Source organism: Schistocerca cancellata, chromosome 7, assembly GCF_023864275.1.
Source record: "Schistocerca cancellata isolate TAMUIC-IGC-003103 chromosome 7, iqSchCanc2.1, whole genome shotgun sequence".
In the NCBI taxonomy this organism is placed as follows: domain Eukaryota; kingdom Metazoa; phylum Arthropoda; class Insecta; order Orthoptera; family Acrididae; genus Schistocerca; species Schistocerca cancellata.
In genome coordinates this window covers 95,208,720-95,232,275 of record NC_064632.1, presented here as the reverse complement: position 1 = coordinate 95,232,275, position 23,556 = coordinate 95,208,720, and the positions used below count along the sequence as shown (strand labels likewise).

At 40.8% G+C, this 23,556-nt stretch overlaps 1 protein-coding gene across 1 annotated transcript; it reads right to left on the bottom strand.

Moving 5' to 3' along the window:
- Positions 1–3,526: 3,526 nt before the first annotated feature.
- LOC126092317 (cuticle protein 12.5-like) lies at positions 3,527–9,758 on the bottom strand. The gene is made up of 2 exons (XM_049907850.1): positions 9,720–9,758; positions 3,527–4,056 (listed from the first exon to the last, which is right to left on the bottom strand). Exons 1-2 carry the CDS (start codon positions 9,729–9,731, stop codon positions 3,601–3,603), a joined length of 468 nt encoding a protein of 155 aa, XP_049763807.1. The 5' UTR covers positions 9,732–9,758; the 3' UTR covers positions 3,527–3,600.
- Positions 9,759–23,556: the final 13,798 nt, after the last annotated feature.

Here is a 23,556-nt window from a genome sequence, read left to right as displayed (position 1 = left end):
ACTATCCGAAAATTACCTCGAGCAATTAAACAGAGAACCGACTCGTGGAGATAACATCTTGGACCTACTGATAACAAACAGACCCGAACTTTTCGCCTCTGAAAGTGCAGAACAGGGATTCAGTGATCTTATGGCCGTTGCCGCATCTCTGAATATGGAAGTTAATAGGAATATAAAAAAGGAAGGAAGGTTTATCTGTTTAGCAAGAGTAATAGAAGGCAGATTTCAGACTACCTAACAGAATAAAACGAAAATTTCTGTTCCAACACTGACAATGTTGAGTGTTTATGGAAAAAGTTCAAGGCAATCGTAAAATGCGTTTTAGACAGGTACGTGCCGAGTAAAACTGTGAGGGACGGGAAAAACCCACCGTGGTTCAACAACAAAGTTAGGAAACTACTGCGAAAGCAAAGAGAGCTTCACTGCAAGTTTAAACGCAGCCAAAACCTCTCAGACAAACAGAAGCTAAACGATGTCAAAGTTAGCGTAAGGAGGGCTATGCGTGAAGCGTTCAGTGAATTCGAAAGTAAAATTCTATGTACCGACTAGACAGAAAATCCTAGGAAGTTCTGGTCTTACGTTAAATCAGTAAGTGGCTCGAAACAGCATATCCTGACATTCCGGGATGATGATGGCATTGAAACAGAGGATGACACGCGTAAAGCTGAAATACTAAACACCTTTTTCCAAAGCTGTTTCACAGAGGAAGACCGCACTGCAGTTCCTTCTCTAAATCCTCGCACAAACGAAAAAATGGCTGACATCGAAATAAGTGTCCAAGGAATAGAAAAGCAACTGGAAACACTCAACAGCGGAAAGTCCACTTGACCTGACGGATTACCAATTCGATTTTACACAGAGTACGCGAAAGAACTTTCCCCCCCTTCTAACAGCCGTGTACCGCAAGTCTCTAGAGGAGCGGAAGGTTCCAAAAGATTGTAAAAGAGCACAGGTAGTCCCAGTCTTCAGGAAGGGTTGTCGAGCAGATGCGCAAAACTATAGACCTATATCTCTGACATCGATCTGTTGTAGAATTTTAGAATATGTTTTTTGCTCGAGTATCATGTCGTTTTTGGAAACCCAGAATCTACTCTGTAGGAATCAACATGGATTCCGGAAACAGCTATCGTGTGAGACCCAACTCGCTTTATTTGTTCATGAGACCCAGAAAATATTAGATACAGGCTCCCAGGTTGATGCTATTTTCCTTGACTTCCGGAAGGCGTTCGATACAGTTCCGCACTGTCACCTGATAAACAAAGTAAGAGCCTACGGAATATCAGACCAGCTGTGTGGCTGGATTGAACAGTTTTTAGCAAACAGAACACAGCATGGTTTTATCAACGGAGAGACGTCTACAGACGTTAAAGTAACCTCTGGCGTGCCACAGGGGAGTGTTATGGGACCATTGCTTTTCACAATATATATAAATGACTTTGTAGATAGTGTCGGAAGTTCCATACGGCTTTTCGCGGATGATGCTGTTGTATACAGAGAAGTTGCAGCATTTGAAAATTGTAGCGAAATGCAGGAATATCTGCAGCGGATAGGCACTTGGTGCAGGGAGTGGCAACTGACCCTTAACATAGACAAATGTAATGTATTGCGAATACATAGAAAGAAGGATCCTTTATTGTATGATTACATGATAGCGGAACAAATACTGGTAGCAGTTACTTCTCTGAAATATCTGGGAGTATGCGTGCGGAACGATTTGAAGTGGAATGATCATATAAAATTAATTGTTGGTAAGGCGGGTACCAGGTTGAGATTAATTGGGAGAGTCCTTAGAAAACGTAGTCCATCAACAAAGGAGGTGGCTTACAAAACACTCGTTCGACCTATACTTGAGTATTGCTCATCAGTGTGGGATCCGTAGCAGATCAGGTTGACGGAAGAGATAGAGGGGATCCAAAGAAGAGCGGCGCGTTTCGTCGCAGGGTTATTTGGTAACCGTGATAGCGTTACGGAGATGTTTAACAAACTCAAGTGGCAGACTGCAAGAGAGGCGCTCTGCATCGCGGTGTAGCTTGCTCGCCAGGTTTCGAGAGGGTGCGTTTCTGGATGAGGTATCGAATATATTGCTTCCCCGTACTTATACCTCCCGAGGGTATCACGAATGTAAAATTAGAGAGATTCGAGCGCGCACGGAGGCTCTCAGACAGTCGTTCTTACCGCGAACCATACGCGACTGGAACAGGAAAGGGAGGTAATGACAGTGGCACGTAAAGTGCCCTCCGCCACACACCGTTGGGTGGCTTGCGGAGTATAAATGTAGATGTAGATGTACTTTTTGTATGATCATCCCAGTACGATAAAATGTTTAGGCTTTTCGTCAGTTGGCTCAGATCAAAGTAAAGTAGTTTAGCGCAATGTAACTGACAATTCACTCCAGTACTCAGATAGTCAACTTTCTTAAAAATAAATGTGACATAGTGGATCGACGATATTGCAGTATCTTTTTAATGTCTTATCAGTTTTCCAAAACAGTATTTCTTCCAGCGCTGCAAAAGATGTGGGATGGTTCATGGGCTGTCCCGAAGGTGAAAAGAATATGGTATTCTTTGTAATATAGATACTTTTAATGTACTCGTAATGCTACCTTGACTCTAAAAAAAAAAAAAAAAAAAAATGAAACTTACTGGTACTATATTTCAGTGCACCATAGGTAGATGTTAATACAATTGTTACTGTCATATTATTCATTTTATCTCACCTCTATGTTGTTCCTTGTACATAGCACAGTATTTACATAATACCATATAAGTAGCATTCACACAAGCTGGTTACTACAGCTGTCAACTTCATTTGTAACATTATACGCTCATAATGTAAGGTTTATCTTTGTGTTTTAATTTTCATTAAGTTATGTCATTCTTTAAAATCAGTCATTCTCTGAAATCAAAGCAACCTGTATATTGTGATGTCTCCGAGAGAGAATGTGTCTGACACTGTTGAGTTTGTAAATCTGTAATCTCTGTGATAACTTTACTTGTGACAAATTTTTTTTGGTGTGTGTGTGTGTGTGTGTGCGTGCGTGTGTGTGTGTGTGTGTGTGTGTGTGTGTGTGGTGCTTTGCACAATATGGTGCTGTACAAGTTACGTAAGTGCTGGATATATTTAGGAATTTGCGAAAAATACAATCCTGCAACTTCGCAACAAAATCGCGCGGAATTTTCGACGTAAGTACCATAACCACTTAACCTTACATATTTATTTACGCTGTATTTCATCGTTTGGAGGTTAGTTATTTTCACATAGGGCACTTCTAACACTGTTTTTCTACAGTAGGGCAACAACACACCAAAAATACTTCGCCACAGTGGAATAATAAAAATCGAAAACGGACGATAATGTAAAGTGTATCTTGAAAATCATGTGAACAGCCGTCTCATGATTAACTTTCCAGTTCGAAACCGGTAACTGCTCTATTTACCTATATAAATAGCAGTATTAATAGTGGCTGGTTGCTGTTTTCTTCTCTGTAAGAATTAACCTACATGAAAAGAAAGAATTTTACAGTTCATTGTTATTACGAAATTTTTTAGTTTTTATTTGGTTTTATGTTACAAATGGGGTACATTGTAGTTGGTGCAGGCCCTAATGGACGAGGGCGTGGCCGTAGCCAAGAGCGGGGGCGGCGTAGCCATAGGCTCCGTAGCCGTAGCCCAGAGCGGGGGCAGCGGCGGCGTAGCGGGCGTAGCCGTAGGCGGGGGCGGTGTAGGCGACGGGAGCGTGAGCCACAGCGGGGGCGGCGTAGGCGACGGGAGCGTGAGCTACAGCGGGGGCGGCGTAGGCCACGGGGGCGTGAGCCACGGCAGGGGCTGCGTATGCGAGGCGGGCAGTCTGCGAAATCCTGTACGTGTTGGCCACAGAGGAGGCGACTGGGGCGTGTGCCACGGCCACAGCGGGGGCGGCGTGGGCCACAGCCACGGGGGCGTGCGCTACGGCGGCGACGGGGGCGGCGTAGGCGGCCACGGGGGCGGCGTAGGCGGGGGCGGCGTAGCCTCCCAGGTACCCGGCGGACGCGGCGGCCACCAACGCGGACAGGATCAGCTGCAAGGAGAGGCAGTTCTGTGAATGTAGAAGCTGGCATGGCACTCACTACTCATACCTTAGACAGTTCCGGTCTGCACTCTATACTCTCGTGCATTTAAGCAGTGACTTATGAGAAGCTGGGGGACAAATATGACGATAAAGCTACTTAGTACTATTATGAAAGCCTTCAAGAATGGTGTTTACTTCAGTTAAATTATCTTTGAAGATGTCTCTCACATATCAGGATAAAACTTCATTAAAGAGCGTACATTGACAACGGGTTCTCAGCCCAGAACTTTTCAAAAATGGTTCAAATGACTCTGAGCACTATGGGACTTAACATCTGAGTCATCAGTCCACTAGACTTAGAACTACTTAAACCTAATTAGCCTAAGGACATCACACACATCTATGTCCGAGGCAGGATTCGAACCTGTGACCGTAGCAGCAGCGCGGTTCTGGACTGAAGCGCCTAGAACTGCTCGGCCACAGAGGTCAACCCAGAAGTTTTATCCGATGTGAGAGATCTGTTTCTATATCTTGTATATGCGAATGGCGGCTACTGGTCGGGTGCAACTGAGTTTTTCGTAAAAATTTAAACAGATATTCTACAAATAATTTAATTTCATCTTCTATAGTGTACAAAGAAACACATTTGTATAAAAACGATACTAAAACCTAAGTTGCAATATGTGTCTAATAATTATTCTTATCCACAAGATAAACTGCATTGAAATGTAAATTCTGGAAGAATGGTTGGAAACACAAACAACATGAACGAAGAGTTTTCTGATAGAAAATATTCCACTGCAGTGTTCTTGGATGACTATATCTCAGACAAGTGAGATTCCAATTTTTAATTCTCTTTGGAGCTGTCACTTTTCCCAAATTCTGAAAAATACTCTATCGTCAAATAGTGGAGATTACTTTCCTCTCGGCCGGCTACGATGGCCGAGCGGTTCTAGGCGCTTCAGTCTGGAACCACTCGGCTGGGGCGGTCGCAGGTTCGAATCCTGACTCGGGCATGGATGTGTGTGTGATGTCCTTGGGTTAGTTAGGTTTACGTCGCTTTAAGTCTAGGGGACTGATGACGTCAGATGTGAAGTCCCGTAGTGCTTAGAGCCATTTGAACCATTTTTTTCCCTCTAGAATACTCTTAACAATGTTCATTCGCTATATTCATCTAAGCTTCGAAGGTCGCAGTAGGTGGCCTAGTCAGCCAAGTTTGTGAGTTCGACACTGTCTTTTCATTCATTTTTACTTCTAAACTTCTTTATCAACCCCACTCCTACCAGTGCTAGGCGTGTGTTACACCTAAACTATAGTAAGCAACATCTGTTCTAAGACGGATATTACTCGACGGGTTTGTGCCTCCATCCTTCTTCTTTCCAGTCCACAGACCCTCATCCATTGAAGAGCTAGAGATATCACCGTTCCACCGTACATTTTTCCACATAATTCATACATCGATCACGTCTGCTCGAAATTGCTCCAAACATTCTAATGATTTACGTGTCACCCGTTCCAACCACAGCCTTCATCCTCCAAGATTATATGTGTTTATTGTCTCTGGGGCTGTCACCATTCAACATAGGAACACCTAAAACTGTGGATTAAAGACGAATATAATCTTCTATAGTGCAGCGGTAGTTCCCCATTCACACCTTCACCCATCTCTGAAGGTAATAGCAGCCACTGCCTAACAACGTAATTTTTCCGCAAATACGTGTATGTACCAAGTAAAACTGAAATTTTTCCGCACCGTTACAACAACGTAGATTCTGCTCAACAGATTACGTTTATGTGTAATGCTTGGTGGCTGATATGCACAAAAGTGGGTAATAATTTTTATTGATCTGAAGATGGCTCGTCAGTGAGCTGAAACTAGCTGTCAATAAAGGAATGCCACCGGTCTTGACCTTGGATTTTTATCCACACGTTTTAACATAGATGGCCTAACCCCTATACGACAATGTCAAATAATAACATCAAAATTTTGTGTCATAGAGGTGGTCTGGAAGTGTCAATATATGTCTTACGAGGATTTGCTCTAATTATTTACGCGTATTTACGTGAGAATTTGGTGGTTGTTAATTTAACTTTATCTGTAGCTGTCTCGAGATTTGAAACTTACATAATGCCGCTCATATTACTTATGTTGTCAAGACTATTAAAAGCTTGTTCACTAACATGAATGTTTAAGTTTTCCCCTCTGAGCTCGGAATAACAGTTAAGGTATTGTGTATATTAAACGCCAGAAAGCGGGGTAAGGGTTAGCATTGTAAGCATGTATCTTGGTCAAGTTTTAACGTGAATTATTTCTCAGATGTACAGCGATTCCCTTGATGAAAGAACACATATAAATAATGAAGGCGAGGACGGCCAGTGATCTCTTCAGTGCGGATGCACACGAGGCTCGAACTCGTACGGGAATCGGCGAAATGCCACGAGTAACGAGGGTAATGGGCAAGACACACTACATCAGTAGTGTGAGCATAAGTTGACAATTTGGGTCTGACGGGAGGCGGGTTAAGATAGTTCGCGCCGGCCTGATGACCACCGCATGCTGGTGACTTAGGTAAGCAGCAGGAGAACTGGTTTCGATTCCCAGTCAATTCAAATTTTCAACTGTACTCACTGATTTAAATCAATGTCTCTTCGCAGCCAGTGTCTGTAATTCCTTTGTCTCTTAATTCATATGTATTTGGCTACTTGTAACCTGCGCGGTAACGTTCATCTCCAAAAACTGAAGGCGATTACTCAGTGTATTAGTTAACGAATACTTATTGTGGGACGAAGCTATTTAATCTTAATTCCCAGAGTTACGCAATACTTGACTGATGACTCCTGAATAGTCTTTCTTCGGCTGTTATCGGCCCCACTGCCAGGTCAGCGTTCAAAAAAATGGTTCAAATGGCTCTGAGCACTATGGGACTCAACTGCTGTGATCATAAGTCCCCTAGAACTTAGAACTACTTAAACCTAACTAACCTAATGACATCACACACATAAATGCCCGAGGCAGGATTCGAACCAGCGACCGTAGCGGTCGATGGTTCCAGACTCTAGCGCCTTTTAACAGCTCGGCCACTCCGGCCGGCGCCAGGTCAGCGTAAAATGGTTAGTGATCGCAGCGACGAAATCAAGAACTCGGAAAATTCTTCCAAGAAAACATCTACATCTACATGACTACTGTGCCAATCACACTTATGTGCCTGGCAGATGGTTGATCAAACCAACATCACAGTAGTTCTGTTACACTACTCTCGAACAGCGTACGGGAGAAACGAATACCTATATCTTTCCGTGTGAACTCCGATTGCCCTTATTTTACTACGATGACTTTTTCTCTCTATGTATGTCTACCTCAACAAAATATTTTCGCGTTCGAAAGAGAAAGATAGTGATTGAAACTTCGTGAGAAGATAACGCTGCAACGAGGAGCGCCTTTGTTTTAGTGATGTCTACCCCAAATCCTGTGTCATATCCGTGTCATTCTCTCTCCTATATCTCGATGATACAAAACGTGCGGTCCTTCTTTGAACTTTCTCGATATACTCCTTAATCCTATATGGTAAGGATCCCATACCGTGCAGCAGTACCTCAAAAGTGCAGACCCTTTAGTAGATCTGTTGCATCTTTTAAGTGCCCTACCAATTGAACTGTCTTTGGTTCGTCTTCTCCACAACATTTTTAGTGTGTTCTTTCCAATATAAGTTCTTCGTAACTTTAATAATTAGGGATTTAGAAGAATTTACGGCCTTTGGGTTTGATTAATTTATCGTGTGCCCGAAGTTTAACGGATTTCTTTTAGCACCCATGTTGATGACCTCACACTTTTCATTATTTAGGATCAACTGCCAAATTTCGCAGTATACAATATCTTATCTTAAGCGTTATGCAATTTTTTTTATCTTCTGATGACTTTATTAGATAAACGACAGCATCATCTGCAAACAACATAAGACAGGTCGGATTGTCTCCTAAATCGTTTATGTAAATAAGAAACTACAGAGGACCTATAACTCTACTCTGTGGCACGCCAGAAATCACTCCTATTTTATTCGACGACTTTGCGTCAATTATTATAAACTGTGATCAGTCTGACAGGAAATTACGAATCCAGTCGCATAACGCAGACTATATGTCATAAGCAGCACGCAATTTAATTGTAAAACGCTTGTGAGGTACGTTTTGGAAATCTAGAAGTACGGGATCATTTTGAAATCCGTTGTGGATAGCAGTAAGCACTTCGTGTCAATAAAGAGCTAGTTGTGTTTCACAAGAACGATGTTTTCTGAACACGTGTTGAGTATGTGTCATTAGACAGTGCTTTCCGAAGTAATTAATAATGTTGGAACACAATGTTGTTGTTATTGTGGTCTTCAGTCCGGAGACTGGTTTGATGCAGCTCTCCATGCTACTCTACCCTGTGCAAGCTTCTTCATCTCCCTGTGCCTACTGCAACCTACATCTTTCTGAATCTGCTTAGTGTATTCATCTCTTGGCCTCCATCTACGATTTTTACCCTCCACGTTGCCCTCCAAACTAAACTGGTGATCCCTTGATGCCTCAGAACATGTCCTACCAACCGATCCCTTCTTCTAGTCAAGTTGTGCCACAACCTCCTCTTCTCCCCAATTCTATTCAGTACTTCCTCATTAGTTATGTGATCTACCCATCTAATCTTCAGCATTCTTCTGTAGCACCACATTTCGAAAGCTTCTATTGTCTTCTTGTCCGAACTATTTATCGTCCATGTTTCACTTCCATACATGGCTACATCCCACACAAATACTTTCAGAAACGACTTCCTGGCATTTAAATCTATACTCGATGTTAACAAATTTCTATTCTTTAGAAACGCTGTCCTTGCCATTGCCAGTCTACATTTTATGTCCTCCCTACTTCGACTATCATCAGTTATTTTGCTCCCCAAATAAAAAAAACTCATTCACTACTTTAAGTGTCTCATTGCCTAATCTAATACCCTCAGCATCACCCAATTTAATTCGACTACATTCCATTATCCTCGTTTTGCTTTTGTTGATTTTCATCTTATATCCTCCTTTCAAGACACTGTCCATTCCGTTCAACTGCTCTTTTTCGTCCTTTGCTGTCTCTGACAGAATTACAATGTCATTGGCAAATCTCAAAGTTTTTATTTCCTCTCCATGGGTTTTAATACCGATTCCGAATTTTTCTTTTGTTTACTGCACTGCTTGCTCAATATGCAGATTGAATAACATCGGGGATAGGCTACAACCCTGTCTCACTCGCTTCCCAACCGCTGCTTCTCTTTCATGCCCCTCGACTTTTATAACTGCCATCTGGTTTCTGTACAAATTGTAAATAGCCTTTCGCTCCCTGCATTTTATCCCTGGCACCTTCAGAATTTGAAAGAGAGTATTCCAGTCAACATTGTCAAAAGCTTTCTCGAAGTCTACAAATGCTGGAAACGTAGGTTTGCCTTTCCTTAATCTATCTTCTAAGATTAGTCGTAGGGTCAGTATTGCCTCACGTGTTCCAGTATTTCTACGTAACACAATAGAAGTTCCAAAATCCTGCTGCATGTCGACCTTAATGATATGGGCCTGTAATGTAGTGGATAACTCCTATGAAATGAACACTGCCGTGAAGCAAGGAGCGCAGATTCAGCTATCTCGTGGCGTGGTACTTACAAGCTTGTACATGGTGGAGCGGTGTTGGGTGTGTGTCGGTCTGGCGATCGAGTACTGCCAGTGGAGCGGCGCGGGTTCCTTTTATACGCAGATTCCGACCGCGCCACACCTTTCGCTGCTCTCGCTGCCCGCTCATTAGCTGTCCGGTTTGGCACAGACCGCCGACCGCCCACTGGCTCTACAGCCACCCACCGGCCAGGTGTCACAACTCGACAGAACAACAGCCGTCACTGCGCGGCGTCCGGGCTCCAGTTCTCACTCAGAACGAAGAGGATGTGCGGCTGACAGCACCAGCGCATCACGCTGCGTCACAAACAACTGGAGGCAACAGAGCAATTAGAATAGTGAGCTGCCACAGTGACATTAATTATAGCTTACTAGGGAAGTAGAAGCCGTCTTCGCAGGGGTAGTTCTTGTCTACCAGACGCCGGGGTGTGAGCATCCCCAGGTGGCATTAAAATTTGGTTTCTAAGGATTCACGCACTGAGGGTTTCGTAAAAACTAAATTATGTTCATAGATAGTTTATCTATTGCGGAAATAGAGAGTCTCGATGACTTTTGCCTATAATCGATGTCGATAGTGGCAAGATGTCGGTCACGATAATTTCAAGACTGTATCAAAATCTCTAAGTACTTCCTGAGACTAGCCCAGACATATAAAAATCAGGGGAATCTCTCTTTTTCTCTCTCTCTGTCTCTCTCTCTTTTTTCTCCATGAGTCTTCTGACTTGTTGGTTGCCTCTTACGTGCCAATCTCTTCGTCTCAGAGTAGCACTTGCAACGTACGTCCTAAATTATTTGTTGGATGTACTCCAGTCTTAGCTTTCCTCTACAGTTTTTACCCTCTACAGACACATGATTCGCAGCCTGGGGGCAATGAAATTTTCTGAGGGGTAAACACTAAACGATTCGATTCTGTTTCAGTCACGAAACAAAATTATTTTCAAAAGATCATTACTATTATCGCAATTTTGTAACGCTTTAGTATTGATTATAAATGTCACCAATAACTATTATTTCTTATTTAGTAACGTTAGTGCGGTGGAGGAGGTTACAGGTTCCTCATACAGTCCACGAAATTGCGCACATGCGTTGTGCTTTGTCTCGTACATCACTGATGATGAAAGTGAGATATATACATAACAAATGCTAAATATCTCAAGAAAATGTCTTCTCCAAGTTGCAGATATTACCTGCAGTAGTATAGAAATTGCTTCATTACCCGCTTCGAAACAGATAAATGAATTGGCTGACAGCACGACACAGCGGTATCTACGTATGTACTGCGATAGCGCACTACACAGTGTTACTATCAATGCTATTGCTATTAGTGGTTGTGGTCAGACACAAGGCATTAACAGCCTGCAGTTTTCCAATTTCTGCCAGTTTAGAAATAAAGAATGCTGCAATCAAGTGATGTACGAACGGTGAGTATAGTGCACACAAGTTAACTTGGTTGATTTCAAATGGGGTTGCAATGTGCAGGTCAAGCAAGTGTCGCAGTGGAGGGGAGTAATGCAGGAGAAGTATGTTGTTAATGTTGGTAATAATGTGAGAGGGGGGGGCGAGGAGGGCAACACACGACAGGGGAGAGGGGGAAGGCGAATATATAGAAAGAAGGATCCTTTATTGTATGATCATATGATAGCGGAACAAACACTGGTAGCAGTTACTTCTGAAAAAGATCTGGGAGTATGCGTGCGGAACGATTTGAAGTGGGATGATGATATAAAATTAATTGTTGGTAAGGCGGGTACCAGGTTGAGATTCATTGGGAGAGTCCTTAGAAAATGAAGTCCACCAACAAAGGAGGTGGCTTACAAAACACTCGTTCGACCTATACTTGAGTATTGCTCATCAGTTGTAATGACACATTCCGACGCGGAGATACTCAATACCTTAAAGGATACGCCAAATATTAAATTGAGAGGGATGTAGAATATAATCTCTGTAGTGTTCATGTTGGATCCTCTTTTGTTTCATACTCCAAGGAGGAGCTAAGAGACACTTTCGACTGTTGCCTTGTGGAGGATGGACGTAATTTTTGGAGTGTGCGGAAAGGCAGCCATATGGTTAGTAATTATGGTTTGTGCGACGAGCACAGCAAGTCTTATTGTGTTGTGAATAAAAACTAGTGAGAAGTATCTAAGTTTCACGAGAATTACTTAAAGTGACGTAGCATTGTATTCCTTTGTTTCCACCGTCTTCGTGAAGTGAACCGATGCCGACTCAGGAAGATACACTGTAAGAGGTCCATGATTAAGGAATTTGTTGCTAGCACACTCGCGCAGATGTAATTTCGATGGATTGCTCACGCGCTGCCTGCGATATGTAAGCTATAAGAGAATCTGAGACCAAAGAGCGGTGTTGACTGCAGTAGGAACTGTGTGGCAGTAGCAGTAAGTTGTTGCTAGCGAGCAGTCTGGTGTATCGTCTTGGCTGGGCCGGTCGTGGTGGAGCGATGGCGGAGCCTGAGCGTTGTAGCATAAGTTAAAAGCAGCCTCGCGCATATGTAGTATTGTTATATCAAGTCCCATGTAAATGTTTTAAAAAAAATCTCTTAATACTAATTGTGGTGTCATCGCCAGACACCACACTTGCTAGGTGGTAGCTTTTAAATCGGCCGCGGTCCGCTAGTATACGACGGACCCACGTGTCGCCACTGTCAGTGATTGCAGACCGAGCGCCGCCACACGGCAGGTCTAGTGAGACGTACTAGCACTCGTCCCCAGTTGTACAGCCGACGTTGCTAGACATGGTTCACTGAGAATTACGCTCTCATTTGCCGAGACGATAGTTAGCATAGCCTTCAGCTACTTTTGCTACGACCTAGCAAGGCGCCATTACCAATTGATATTGTGATTATAAAGCCTGTACAGTAACGAGAGATGTTCTACAAATGTGGATTAAAGTTAAGTATTCCAGAAGCTACGTACTTTTCTTTATAGCATTCATTACGTATCCTGTTTCAGACCTCACGCCAGCCTGCGTGAGCTTTTAGCGTGCATTTCGGTCTCCTCAAACAAAACAGTGTTGGCACTTCTGCCGACACTTCACTAATCTTTCTCATAGACATCGCAACCAACTTCTCCCAAGCAAATTCTAGCGTCTTGTATATTCAACAAGTCGCATTTGAAAATTTCATTTCATCGCCATAACGAGACATAGCACAAGAGCAGAGCAAAGACAACGTGTGGAAAGAAATTAAACCCCTTTGGCAACATAAGAGTAATGTTACCATTAGAGACCATTATACTGTACGCAATAATATTCTGTTTCGCTGCTCTCACCCTGACAGCAACAACTGGTTATTATGTATTCCTGACGAGCTTGTTAACAAATTAATTTGGTATACTCATTTAAGTTGCGCACATTATGGAGCCAGAAAATGTTTTCTTATACTGAGACAGAACTGTTACTTTGTTAACATGGAGAAATGTATTCGACGAGTTTTAGCGTCATGTAAAATCTCCCAGAAAGCTAAATCAGACACGACTTCACATAATCCTCCGTTACATCGTAATGTACCGATTAAATTGAGACATATGGCCGCTGTAGACATTTTTGGTCCGTTTCCCAGATCTAGTAGATGTTTTTGTTACATCTTTGTCGCTGTTGAACTCACTTCGAAATTTGTTACCTTCACTCCGTTACGCAAAACTACTGCTAAATCTGTTTCGAATGCATTTGTAAAACATTTTCTATTTCATGTAGGGCATCTATTGAAAGTAATTTCCGACAATGTACCACAATTTCGATCTGCGATATGGACCCGTATGTTACGAGCTAGAAACATTTCTCCGATCTATATATCCAAGTATCACGCTTCTTCGAACCCTTGTGAACGACTAATGAAAGAAATTGGTAAACTATGTAGAATATACTGCCATAAAAACATATTGATTGGGATACACACATACTTTCATTCTAGGATGTAATTACCTCCATACCAAATGAATCTACTATGCTATCTCCGACTGTTATACTGAAAAATGTTGAACCATCCAAAAAAATTAAAGAATTAGTATTCTTTCCTACATCTCATCGACTACGCCACCATGAAATAATTGACATTGCGCTGAACAACATCAAACGTGCCGCAGAGCGCCGGAGGAGACAGCAAAAACAGGTTTGTACACGCCGTGACTTTCACATTGGACAGAAGATATTAGTACGCACGCATTATTTATCCAACAGAGGAAAGAGTAGATGCAGTAAATTTGAACTTCTATACGCAGGTCCATATAGAATACGAAGAATTCCTCACCCTAATGTAGTGCACGTCGAAACTTTGAGAACCAGAAAAAGCAAGGGCAATCACCATGTCTCCAATATTACACCCTTTATTGAATGAACATACTTTATGATTTATCACACTGTAATGCCATCTGCTGATATTTATGTGGCCACTTATGCAATTATATTTATGTGATTACTTACTGATAATGATCGTATTTTTTCTTGGAAAGTGCCCGGCAAGTTAAGGTCAGCAAGTCGCTTTTCTTGTCGTTATATATCAAACCGTGCACATCTTCCACTTTTTTGTCTATGTATGATTGTTTTCCTATCGAAAGTAGAATTTTTATCTGTATTCACTATGAAATCTTTAAGAAGTAACAAAAACCAGTTGACAATGACATTTTGCCATACGATATCTCAACATCTTGACTATTCTACATTTTTTGCTACTACATTATGATACTGTGTGTACATTTTTTGCACTTGAAAACTGTCTGTGTTTCTGACCTAATACGTTTTCTGTCATGCTATGCTGTATGCTTAGTTATATCACTAGAAACAAGTTTTTATTTAATGAGTATATGATTTAAATACAAGATATTAATCCATATTCATCGTTTTCAGAAAGCAATACCGTGTAAAAGAAATAAATTAAACAAACCACAGTGGTTTACTATGAAATGGAAATTTCACCATCGGAATGAACGAAAGAAAATGCAATACTGTACCATGAAGAGTAAATGGATCAGAATTAACAAGCATTAACCAGAATATACTATACACACCGTATAATAGCAGACTGAACTAATTATTTTTCTTTCAGAATACGAGGCGATTGATGCAGGCTGTCAGGCAGAACTACACATCTTAGTTTTAGTGATGAAATATGCTAGAAGTAAGAAACCCTACACTATGAATAGTTGTATGAAGTAAATGGTAATATGAATATGAATAATGAAGTGTCTATTTTTTGCAGATGATAATAAATGATGATGAATAGTTGTATGAAGAATATGGTAATATGAATAATGAAGTTTTTCTTTGCAGATGATGATAATGATGCAGTTTATATATTTACTATTAGTTAAGAGATGCTATGTAGTTATATAAGTATTTGTTGCAGTCCCTTTTGACAGTATGTCGTATGTCGCATAGTATAATGACTGAATCTTTTGGAAAAGACAGCTAGAGTACATACATATTGAGTACACGTTTCATTACCTGTTAATTCGAAGTTCACTACTTTTCAGCATAATATACATTTTTTCTTTCAGGTCAATAATCCATTTTCTATTTTTTCCAGGAGAAGCAAATCATGAAATTAATGTGCTATAAGCAGTTAGTTATTAAACCTGTTCTAGTACTTGCATTCTTTTACACAGTTGTTTCTATTATTTATGAATGTGGTCACATATACTCTACTTGTTTCATAATCTTGCTACAGCTGACTCATGACGAATGACGTCATTAATCCTTATTTCCAGCAATAAGTCAAAAGCAAATATTTTCATGCCCCAGAAATTAATTATCGATCCCGACGCAATGCATTGCTAGCACAAACAAATTTTTATTACCAGTCCCAACTATTACCAGTATACAACTAAATAATGCTACCAGTTTAAGAAATATTTCTAGTCCTGCAAATTTTTCTGATGTATTGATTCCTTTCTGTCTATGTTATTGGTCTACAGACCTTGAGTAATAGTTACAATGTCTTACATTTTAAATATGCCTTATGTCACCCACATGATATCATATATAAACACTAGCAGCTTGATGCTACACTCAATGACTCCTGTTTTGAATGATGACTTGTGAATAATACTGAATAATGTTTTGTAAAACTATATGAATCCTTTGTAATTGGCCAATGAGTGCCAATAATTACTGCGATTGGATGAGTTATGAATAGTGTTTTTAATACTCAATACTTGCTACATGTTTAGTAACTGGCCAGTGAATGCCACTGATTACTGTAATAAGATGTCTTATGATGCCAATGATTACTGTAATGAGATGACATGATGCCAATAATTACTGTAATGAGATGAGTTACGAATGATGTTTTGTAATACTGCATAAATGGTATGCCAATGATTATTATAATGAGATGACTTGTGCATAAATGCTATGCCAATAATTATTGCAATGACATGCCTTATGCAGAAATGCTATACCAATGATTACTGTAATGACATGACTTATGCATAAATGCTGTGCTAATGATTACTGTAATGAGATGACCTATGCGTAAATGCTATGCTAATAATTACTGTAATGAGATGTGTTATGAATGATGTATTGTTATACTCTATAAATGTTGTGCCAATGATTACTGTAACGAGATGACTTATGCATAAATGCTATGCCAATGATTACTGTAACGAGATGACTTATGCATAAATGTTATGCCAATAATTACTGTAATAAGATGACATATGAATAATGTTTTGTAATACTCCATACATAGCACATACATGTTTAGTAACTAGCAGATGAATACCAATAATTATTCAGATCAGTTGATACGCTAGTGTAATTCTGAATGATCACTAGCATAAGACTTAATGTATCCTTCACCTTCTGACCTAATTACCAGCGATTACTGCAATATCCATATGCCCTGTCCATCCTCATGATCATGGAGCACTATATTTGGTTTTTGCACTAATTCTACGTTAATGTAAGAGAATGGATTCTACAAGAATGTGGTGTTGACATATCAAGCTGTCCACCACCTTGAATGATGGAGATGCTATTGTGGACCTACTGTTTGGTGTACCTAATGTACTACCAAAATGATAACATACAATATGAATACAACATTTCAGTGTCTTGGCTACACTGATAAATACTTCAGGGAAGAGAACAGATTGTCTCACTTGGGTTTGTGCTTCTGTAGAAAGATATGGACTTTCAGTGCAGCTACGTGCAACCCACTGTGCTACAACCATGATGCTGTCCTTCCCATTCCCTTCCTAGTTCTTGTAAAATGTTAGAGACCTATACAGTTCGTATGCACTTTATTTCATTTCCTGATGTATTCATTTCTTATATAGAAAAAAGAAAAGGAAAAAAGAGATGCTAAAAACTTTTACAGTGCACGTGCATTTTATTTCTTTTCTTAATGTATTCAATTTTTGCAAAATGTTAAAGACTTTGACAGTGCGTGTGCACTTCATTTCATTTGTTAATATGATTAGTTGTCCCAAATATGCTAAAGACTTTTATAATGTGTGTGCACTTTATTTCATTTCTTAATGTATCTAGTTCTTGTAAAAATGCTAAAGAGTTTTACAGTGCGTGTGCACTTTATGTCATTTGTTAATATATTTTGTATTCATTGCGTATACATTTTGTCATTTCTTAATATGTTCTGAACTCAGTGCATGTACTCTGTAACTGTAGACTTAGTTAATTAAACAGATTATAGAAAAATTTGTTGCTCATGGCAAGTCCAATTGACTCACCATCGCTGCCAAATTTTTGCCACCCCAGTGGAGGGTTATGTAAGAGGTCCATGATTAAGGAATTTGTTGCTAGCGCACTCGAGTAGATGTAATTTCGATGGACTGCTCACGCGCTGCCTGCGATATGTAAGCTATAAGAGAATCTGAGGCCAAAGAGCAGTGTTGACTGCAGTAGGAACTGTGTGGCAGTAGGAGTAAGTTGTTGCTAGCGAGCAGTCTGGTGTATCGTCTTGGCTGGGCCGGTCGTGGTGGAGCGATGGCGGAGCCTGAGCGTTGTAGCACAAGGTAAAAGCAGCCTCGCGCATATGTAGTATTGTTATATCAAGTCCCATGTAAATGTTTTAAAAAATCTCTTAATAATAATCTTTCTCATAAAAAGTAACTTTTGACAATCAGTCATTTCACTTTAAAGAATTTACTAATTTCTCCAATCCATGGTTATCCCGATTATTGCAAAGAAAAACCAGTTGTTCTTTTTATACATGGCAAATCTATCGGCCAGCATTGCACTCGGACGCGCCAGAAAAATTTCTTATAGGAGCAGATATATATGCGTTATCCGGCGACTTTATTGAGGTAAGAATTTTCTATTTATTCAGAATGATCTTTCAGGGCCATGACGCAGCACTGCTGACGTCTAAAATGTACCAGTTTAAATTCACAGTCAATTATTGAAAGGTTACAAGTGAGTCACATTTTTATTATTGAGAGATTAGTCACATTTTATTATTGATAGGTTGCGCAATTTATTTTTAGGAAGGTTACACTAAATGTGAAAGATAATTCTAGATTTTTATTGTGGGGAGGTTACAACACACGGTCAACAAAGAGAAGAACACCGATGGCGACTAATGAATTAATATTGTGGCAGAGGCCGGCCGCGGTGGTCTAGCTGTTCTAGGCGCTCAGTCCGGAACCGCGCGACCGCTACGGTCGCAGGTTCGAATCCTGCCGTGGGCATGGATGTGTGTGATGTCCTTAGGTTAGTTAGGTTTACGTAGTTCTAAGTTCTAGGGGACTGATGACCAAAGATGTTAAGTCCCATAGTGTTCAGAGCCATTTGAACCATTTTATTGTGGCAGAAGGACTAATTCTATGTCTAAGGTGAGAACTCTGATCAAATCAACAATGACGTAGAATTCAAAATGTAATTAATCGGAATGGTAAATTATATTACAGGCATAGTTCACGTAGCACTGAATTTGTCCGCATTCAAGGCGGTCAATACATTCCGTAAAAATTCCTTTCAAAAATTCTAAAGTTACAGTTCCATGTCCATAATTTTTCCTCTTTTCAAAAAATCAATAAATTTAATTTCTTTTTATTTATTTCGCCACACAGTGTGGGACACGTACCAGATCGGGTTGACGGAGGAGATAGAGAAGATCCAAAGAAGACCGGCGCGATTCATCACAGGGTTATTTGGTAAGTGTGATAGTGTTACGGAGATGTTTAGCAAACTCAAGTGGCAGACTCTGCAAGAGAGGCGCTCTGCATCGCGGTCTAGCTTGCTGTCCAGGTTTCGGGAGGGTGCGTTTCTGGATGAGGTATCGAATATATTGTCACCCCCTACTTATACCTCCCGAGGAGATCACGTGTGTAAAATTAGAGAGCTTCGAGCGCGCACGAAGGCTTTCCGCCAGTCGTTCTTGCCGCGAACCATACGCGACTGGAACAGGAAAGGGAGGTAATGACAGTGGCGCGTAAAGTGCCCTCCGCCACACACCGTTGGGTGGCTTGCGGAATATAAATGTAGATGTAGATGTAAGGCCTGACTGCATTAGCTAGTAATGGTCTAAGAAAGGCTGCGAACCACTGTTCTAGTACTATGGAAGTTATTGCTTGATTACGTAACAGATGTCCCACCATCCTGTCCCTTTACGTTGTCAGAATTTTCCACATATTCCTTTCCTCTCCGATTCTCCGGAGTACCTCCTCATTCCTTACCTTATCAGTCCACCTAATTTTCAACATTCTTCTGTACCACAACATCACAAATTCTTCGATTCTCTTCTTTTCTGGTTTTCCGACAGTCCACGTTTTACCATCATACGGTGCTGCAATCCAAACGTATATTCTCAGAAATTTCTTCCTTAGATTAAGTCCTGTCTTTAATGTTGGTAGACTTCTCTTTTCGATGAATTTCCTTTTTGCCAGTGCTAGTCTTCTTTTTATGTCCTCCTTGCTCCGTCCGTCATTGGTTATTTTGCTGCCTAGGCAGTAGAATCCGTAACTTCATCTAATTCGTGACCATGAATCCTGATGTTAAGTTTCTTGTTGGTCTCATTTCTGCTACTTCTGATTAATTTCGTCTTTCTTCGATTTACTCTCAATCCATATTCTGTACTCACCAGATTGCTAATTCCATTCAAGAGATCATGTGATTCTTCTTCACTTCCACTCCGGATACCAATGTCATCAGCGATTCTTATTGATAGTCTTTCAACTTGAATTTTAATTCCTCTCTTGAAACTTCTTTCAATTTACAACATCGCTTCTTCGATTTACGACTGAACAGTAGTGCGAAAGCCAACAAGCCTGTCTTATACCTTTTTTAACCCGAGCACTTCGTTCTTGGCCTTCCTCTGTCGCTTCGGCACACAGTTTTAATCTGCCAGGAAGTTTCCTCTGTTATTGTTCCCTCTTGGTTCCGATGTATAATGTATATTACCCGTCTTTCCCTATAACTTACGTTTTTTTCTCAGAATTTCGAACATCTTGCACTATTTTACATTCTGGAATGATTTTTCCAGGTCGACAAATACTATAAACGTGTCTAAAATTTCTCTAGTCTGGCTTCCATATCAATCGCGACGTCAGAATTGCCTCTCTGGTGCTATTTCCTTTCCTAAAGCCAAACTCATCTTCATCTAACAGATACTCAGTTTTCTTTTCTTCTGTGTGTTATTATTTAATATCAGTAACTGGGATGCTGTTCAGCTGATTGTGTGACAATTCTAGCACTTGTCGGCTCTTGCAATCTTTGGAATTGTGTGAATGATGTTTTTCCGAAAGTCTGATGGTATATCGCCTGTCTCATAAATTAGACACATTGACGTCAATAATCGATTTGTTGCCACTTCCCACAGTGACTTTAGATATTCTAATGGATTGTTATCCATCACATCTGACTTATGCGATATTAAGTCTTCCAAAGCTCTTTCTAATTCTGATTCTAGTAGCGGATTTCCTATCTCTTCTCCTGTTTCTTCTATCAGAATCCCCTCATAGAGGCCTTCAATACTCTTTCCAAGCATCCGCCATCTTCGCTGCATTTAACTGTGCAATTCAAGTGCACTCGTTAAGTTATCACCCTTGATTTAATTTCATCGGAGACTGTATTGACTTTTCTATATGCTGAGTCAGTCCTTGGGACAATCATTTCTTTGTCCATGTGTGCAAACATTTTGAGTGCAGCTATTTCGGCTTAGCTTCCCTGCAGTTCCTATTTATTCCATTCCTTGTATTTCTGTATTCCTGAATTTTCCTGACCACTTTTGTATCTCCTTCTTTTATTGATCAACTCAGGTATTTAGATTATATATATGTAAAAATAGATTACTTAATGAAAAATTTTCTATTTACTTGCAAAAACATAACTTCAGCTTATATTTCATGTTTACGTGGAGTCGTATTTTTCTTTAATATCTTGTCCGCCTCCGTAGCGTAGCGGTAGCGTTACCGCCTACCACGGAGGGGCCACGGGTTCGGTTCCCGGCAAGGGACTGGGTGATGTGTGTCGATCATCATCATTTTCATCATCACAGACTCGCAAGTCACCGATGTGGCGTCACCTAAAAAGGACTTGCAACACGCTGGCCGAACTCCCCCGAATGGGGCCTCCCGGCCAACAATGCCACACAATTTCATTTTTTTTAATGATTTTGACGGACGATGAGTGCAATGGTGATTCTTATGGCAAAAACATAATTCTTATGTGATATAATTACAATTTAACAATTCTCGGATTTTTTCTTGTAGTGTGAAACGTTTTTTCGTCAAATTTCGTGAATTCTAGGTCAACGGGACGTAACCTTATGGTTTTAATGACAGAGTTTCCGAGCATGAAAATATGTGACTTTGACGGTCGAATCTTTTGATTATGTTGACGTAGAAGCTTAAATATTTCACACCTCCAAGGGACAGTAGAACTTATTATGTAGCATGAGCTTCAACTTGTTATGCTTCTTGTTTCCTGGAAATTTGATAATTTGTGGTAAGTTCTATGGGAGCAAACTGCGAAGGTCATCGGTCCCTAGGCTTACACACTATTTAATCCAACTTAAACTAACTTACACTAAGGACAACACACACACCCATGCCCACAGGAGGACTCGAACCTCCGACTGGGAGAGCCGCGGGAACCGTGGCAAGGCTCCCTAGATCGTACAACTACCCCGCGCGGCATTGTTTTCTGATAAAAAAAGGTATTTTGACAGAGGAACAAAGAGACAGATTGATGAAAAATATTAGTTTCGGTATGATATAACCACAAACTAACAATTACTGTTTTTTTCCTGTACTTGTACTGTGAAACACTGATGCCTGCCGAATTCCATGATTGTAGGTCAACGGGAAGAACAGTACGGGTTTTGATGAGTGAGGTGACATAAATGGCCGTATAATTAGATTGTCCTGACCTAGAAGCTTAAATCTTTTACACCATAAAGGGACCGTAGGCATTAGTTCAAAATGGCTATGAGCATTATGGGACTTAACTGCTGAGGTCATCAGACCCCTAGAACTTAGAACTACTTAAACCTAACTAACCTAAGGACGTCACAAACATCCATGCACGAGGCAGGATCGAACCTGCGACCGTAGCGGTCGCGCGGTTCCAGACTGTAGCTCCTAGAAAAGCTCAGCCACCTCGGCCGGCACCGTAGGCATTAGTAGGTGACATAAATTTCACCTTGAAACGTCTAGTTATAGCGTCTGTGACTAGTAATCAAAATGTCCCCGGTCCCGGGTTAGAACCATGCCACTGCTTAAATTTTGAATAAAAATCATCAGAAATGGCGGAAGAAAATTTCCTGCATGAGAAGTCACCCGTATACTGCCAACGTCCATGTCAGAGATGACAAAGGAGCGGACAGAGGTTCATCTGCATCTACATCTACGTGATGACTCTGCTATTCACAATAAAGTGCCTGGCAGAGGGTTCAATGAACCACCTTCCAGCTGTCTCTCTACTGTTCCACTCTCGAACGGCATGCGGGAAAAACGAGCACTTCATATTTTTTTTTTTGAGAGCCCTGATTTCTCTTACTGCATCGTGATGATAATTTCTTCTTATGTAGGTGGGTGCCAACAGAATGTTTTCGCAATTGGAGGAGAAAACTGGTGATTGAAATTTCATGAGAAGTTCCCGATGCAACGAAAAACGCCTTTGTTTTAATGATTGCCACTCCAATTCACGTATCATGCCTGTGACACTATCTCGCCTATTTCGCTATAATACAAAACTAATTGCCCTTCTTTGTACTTTTTCGATGTTATCCATCAGACCCACCTGATGCGGATCCCACACCGCACAGCAATAATCCATAGTGGGGCGGGCACGCGTGGTGTAAGCAGTCTCTTTAGTAGACCTGTTGCACCTTCTAAGTGTTCTACCAATGATTCGCAGTCTTTGGTTTGCTCTACCCACAATATTATCTATGTGATCGTTCCAATTTAGGTTATTTGTAATTGTAAGCGCTAAGTATTTAGCTGAATTTACAGCCTTCAGATTTGTGTGACTTATCGCGTAATCAAAATTTAGTGGATTTATTTTAGAGCTCATGTGATTAACGTCACACTTTTCTTTATTCTGGGTCAAATGCAACCTTACAGATATATTTTTTTAATAATTTTGCAAGTCGTTCAGGGCACTTTCTTGCTGTTGGGATGGGAAACTGTCCGTAAAAGGCACAAGAATAAGCAATTATCAACGGCAATAGGATGCAGAAAGCATTGAAAAGAGCTGAGTTAAAGATACATCATGTATATGCACAGGACATATGACCTGTATTTGAAAATATGTCTTCTCGATCTCTCTAGTGGCAAAAGATTCCGGACCAGTCAACGACTCGGATCTCCGAGAGAGGACTGCCAAGGTGGAGGTGGCCTTGAGGAAAAGATTGAAT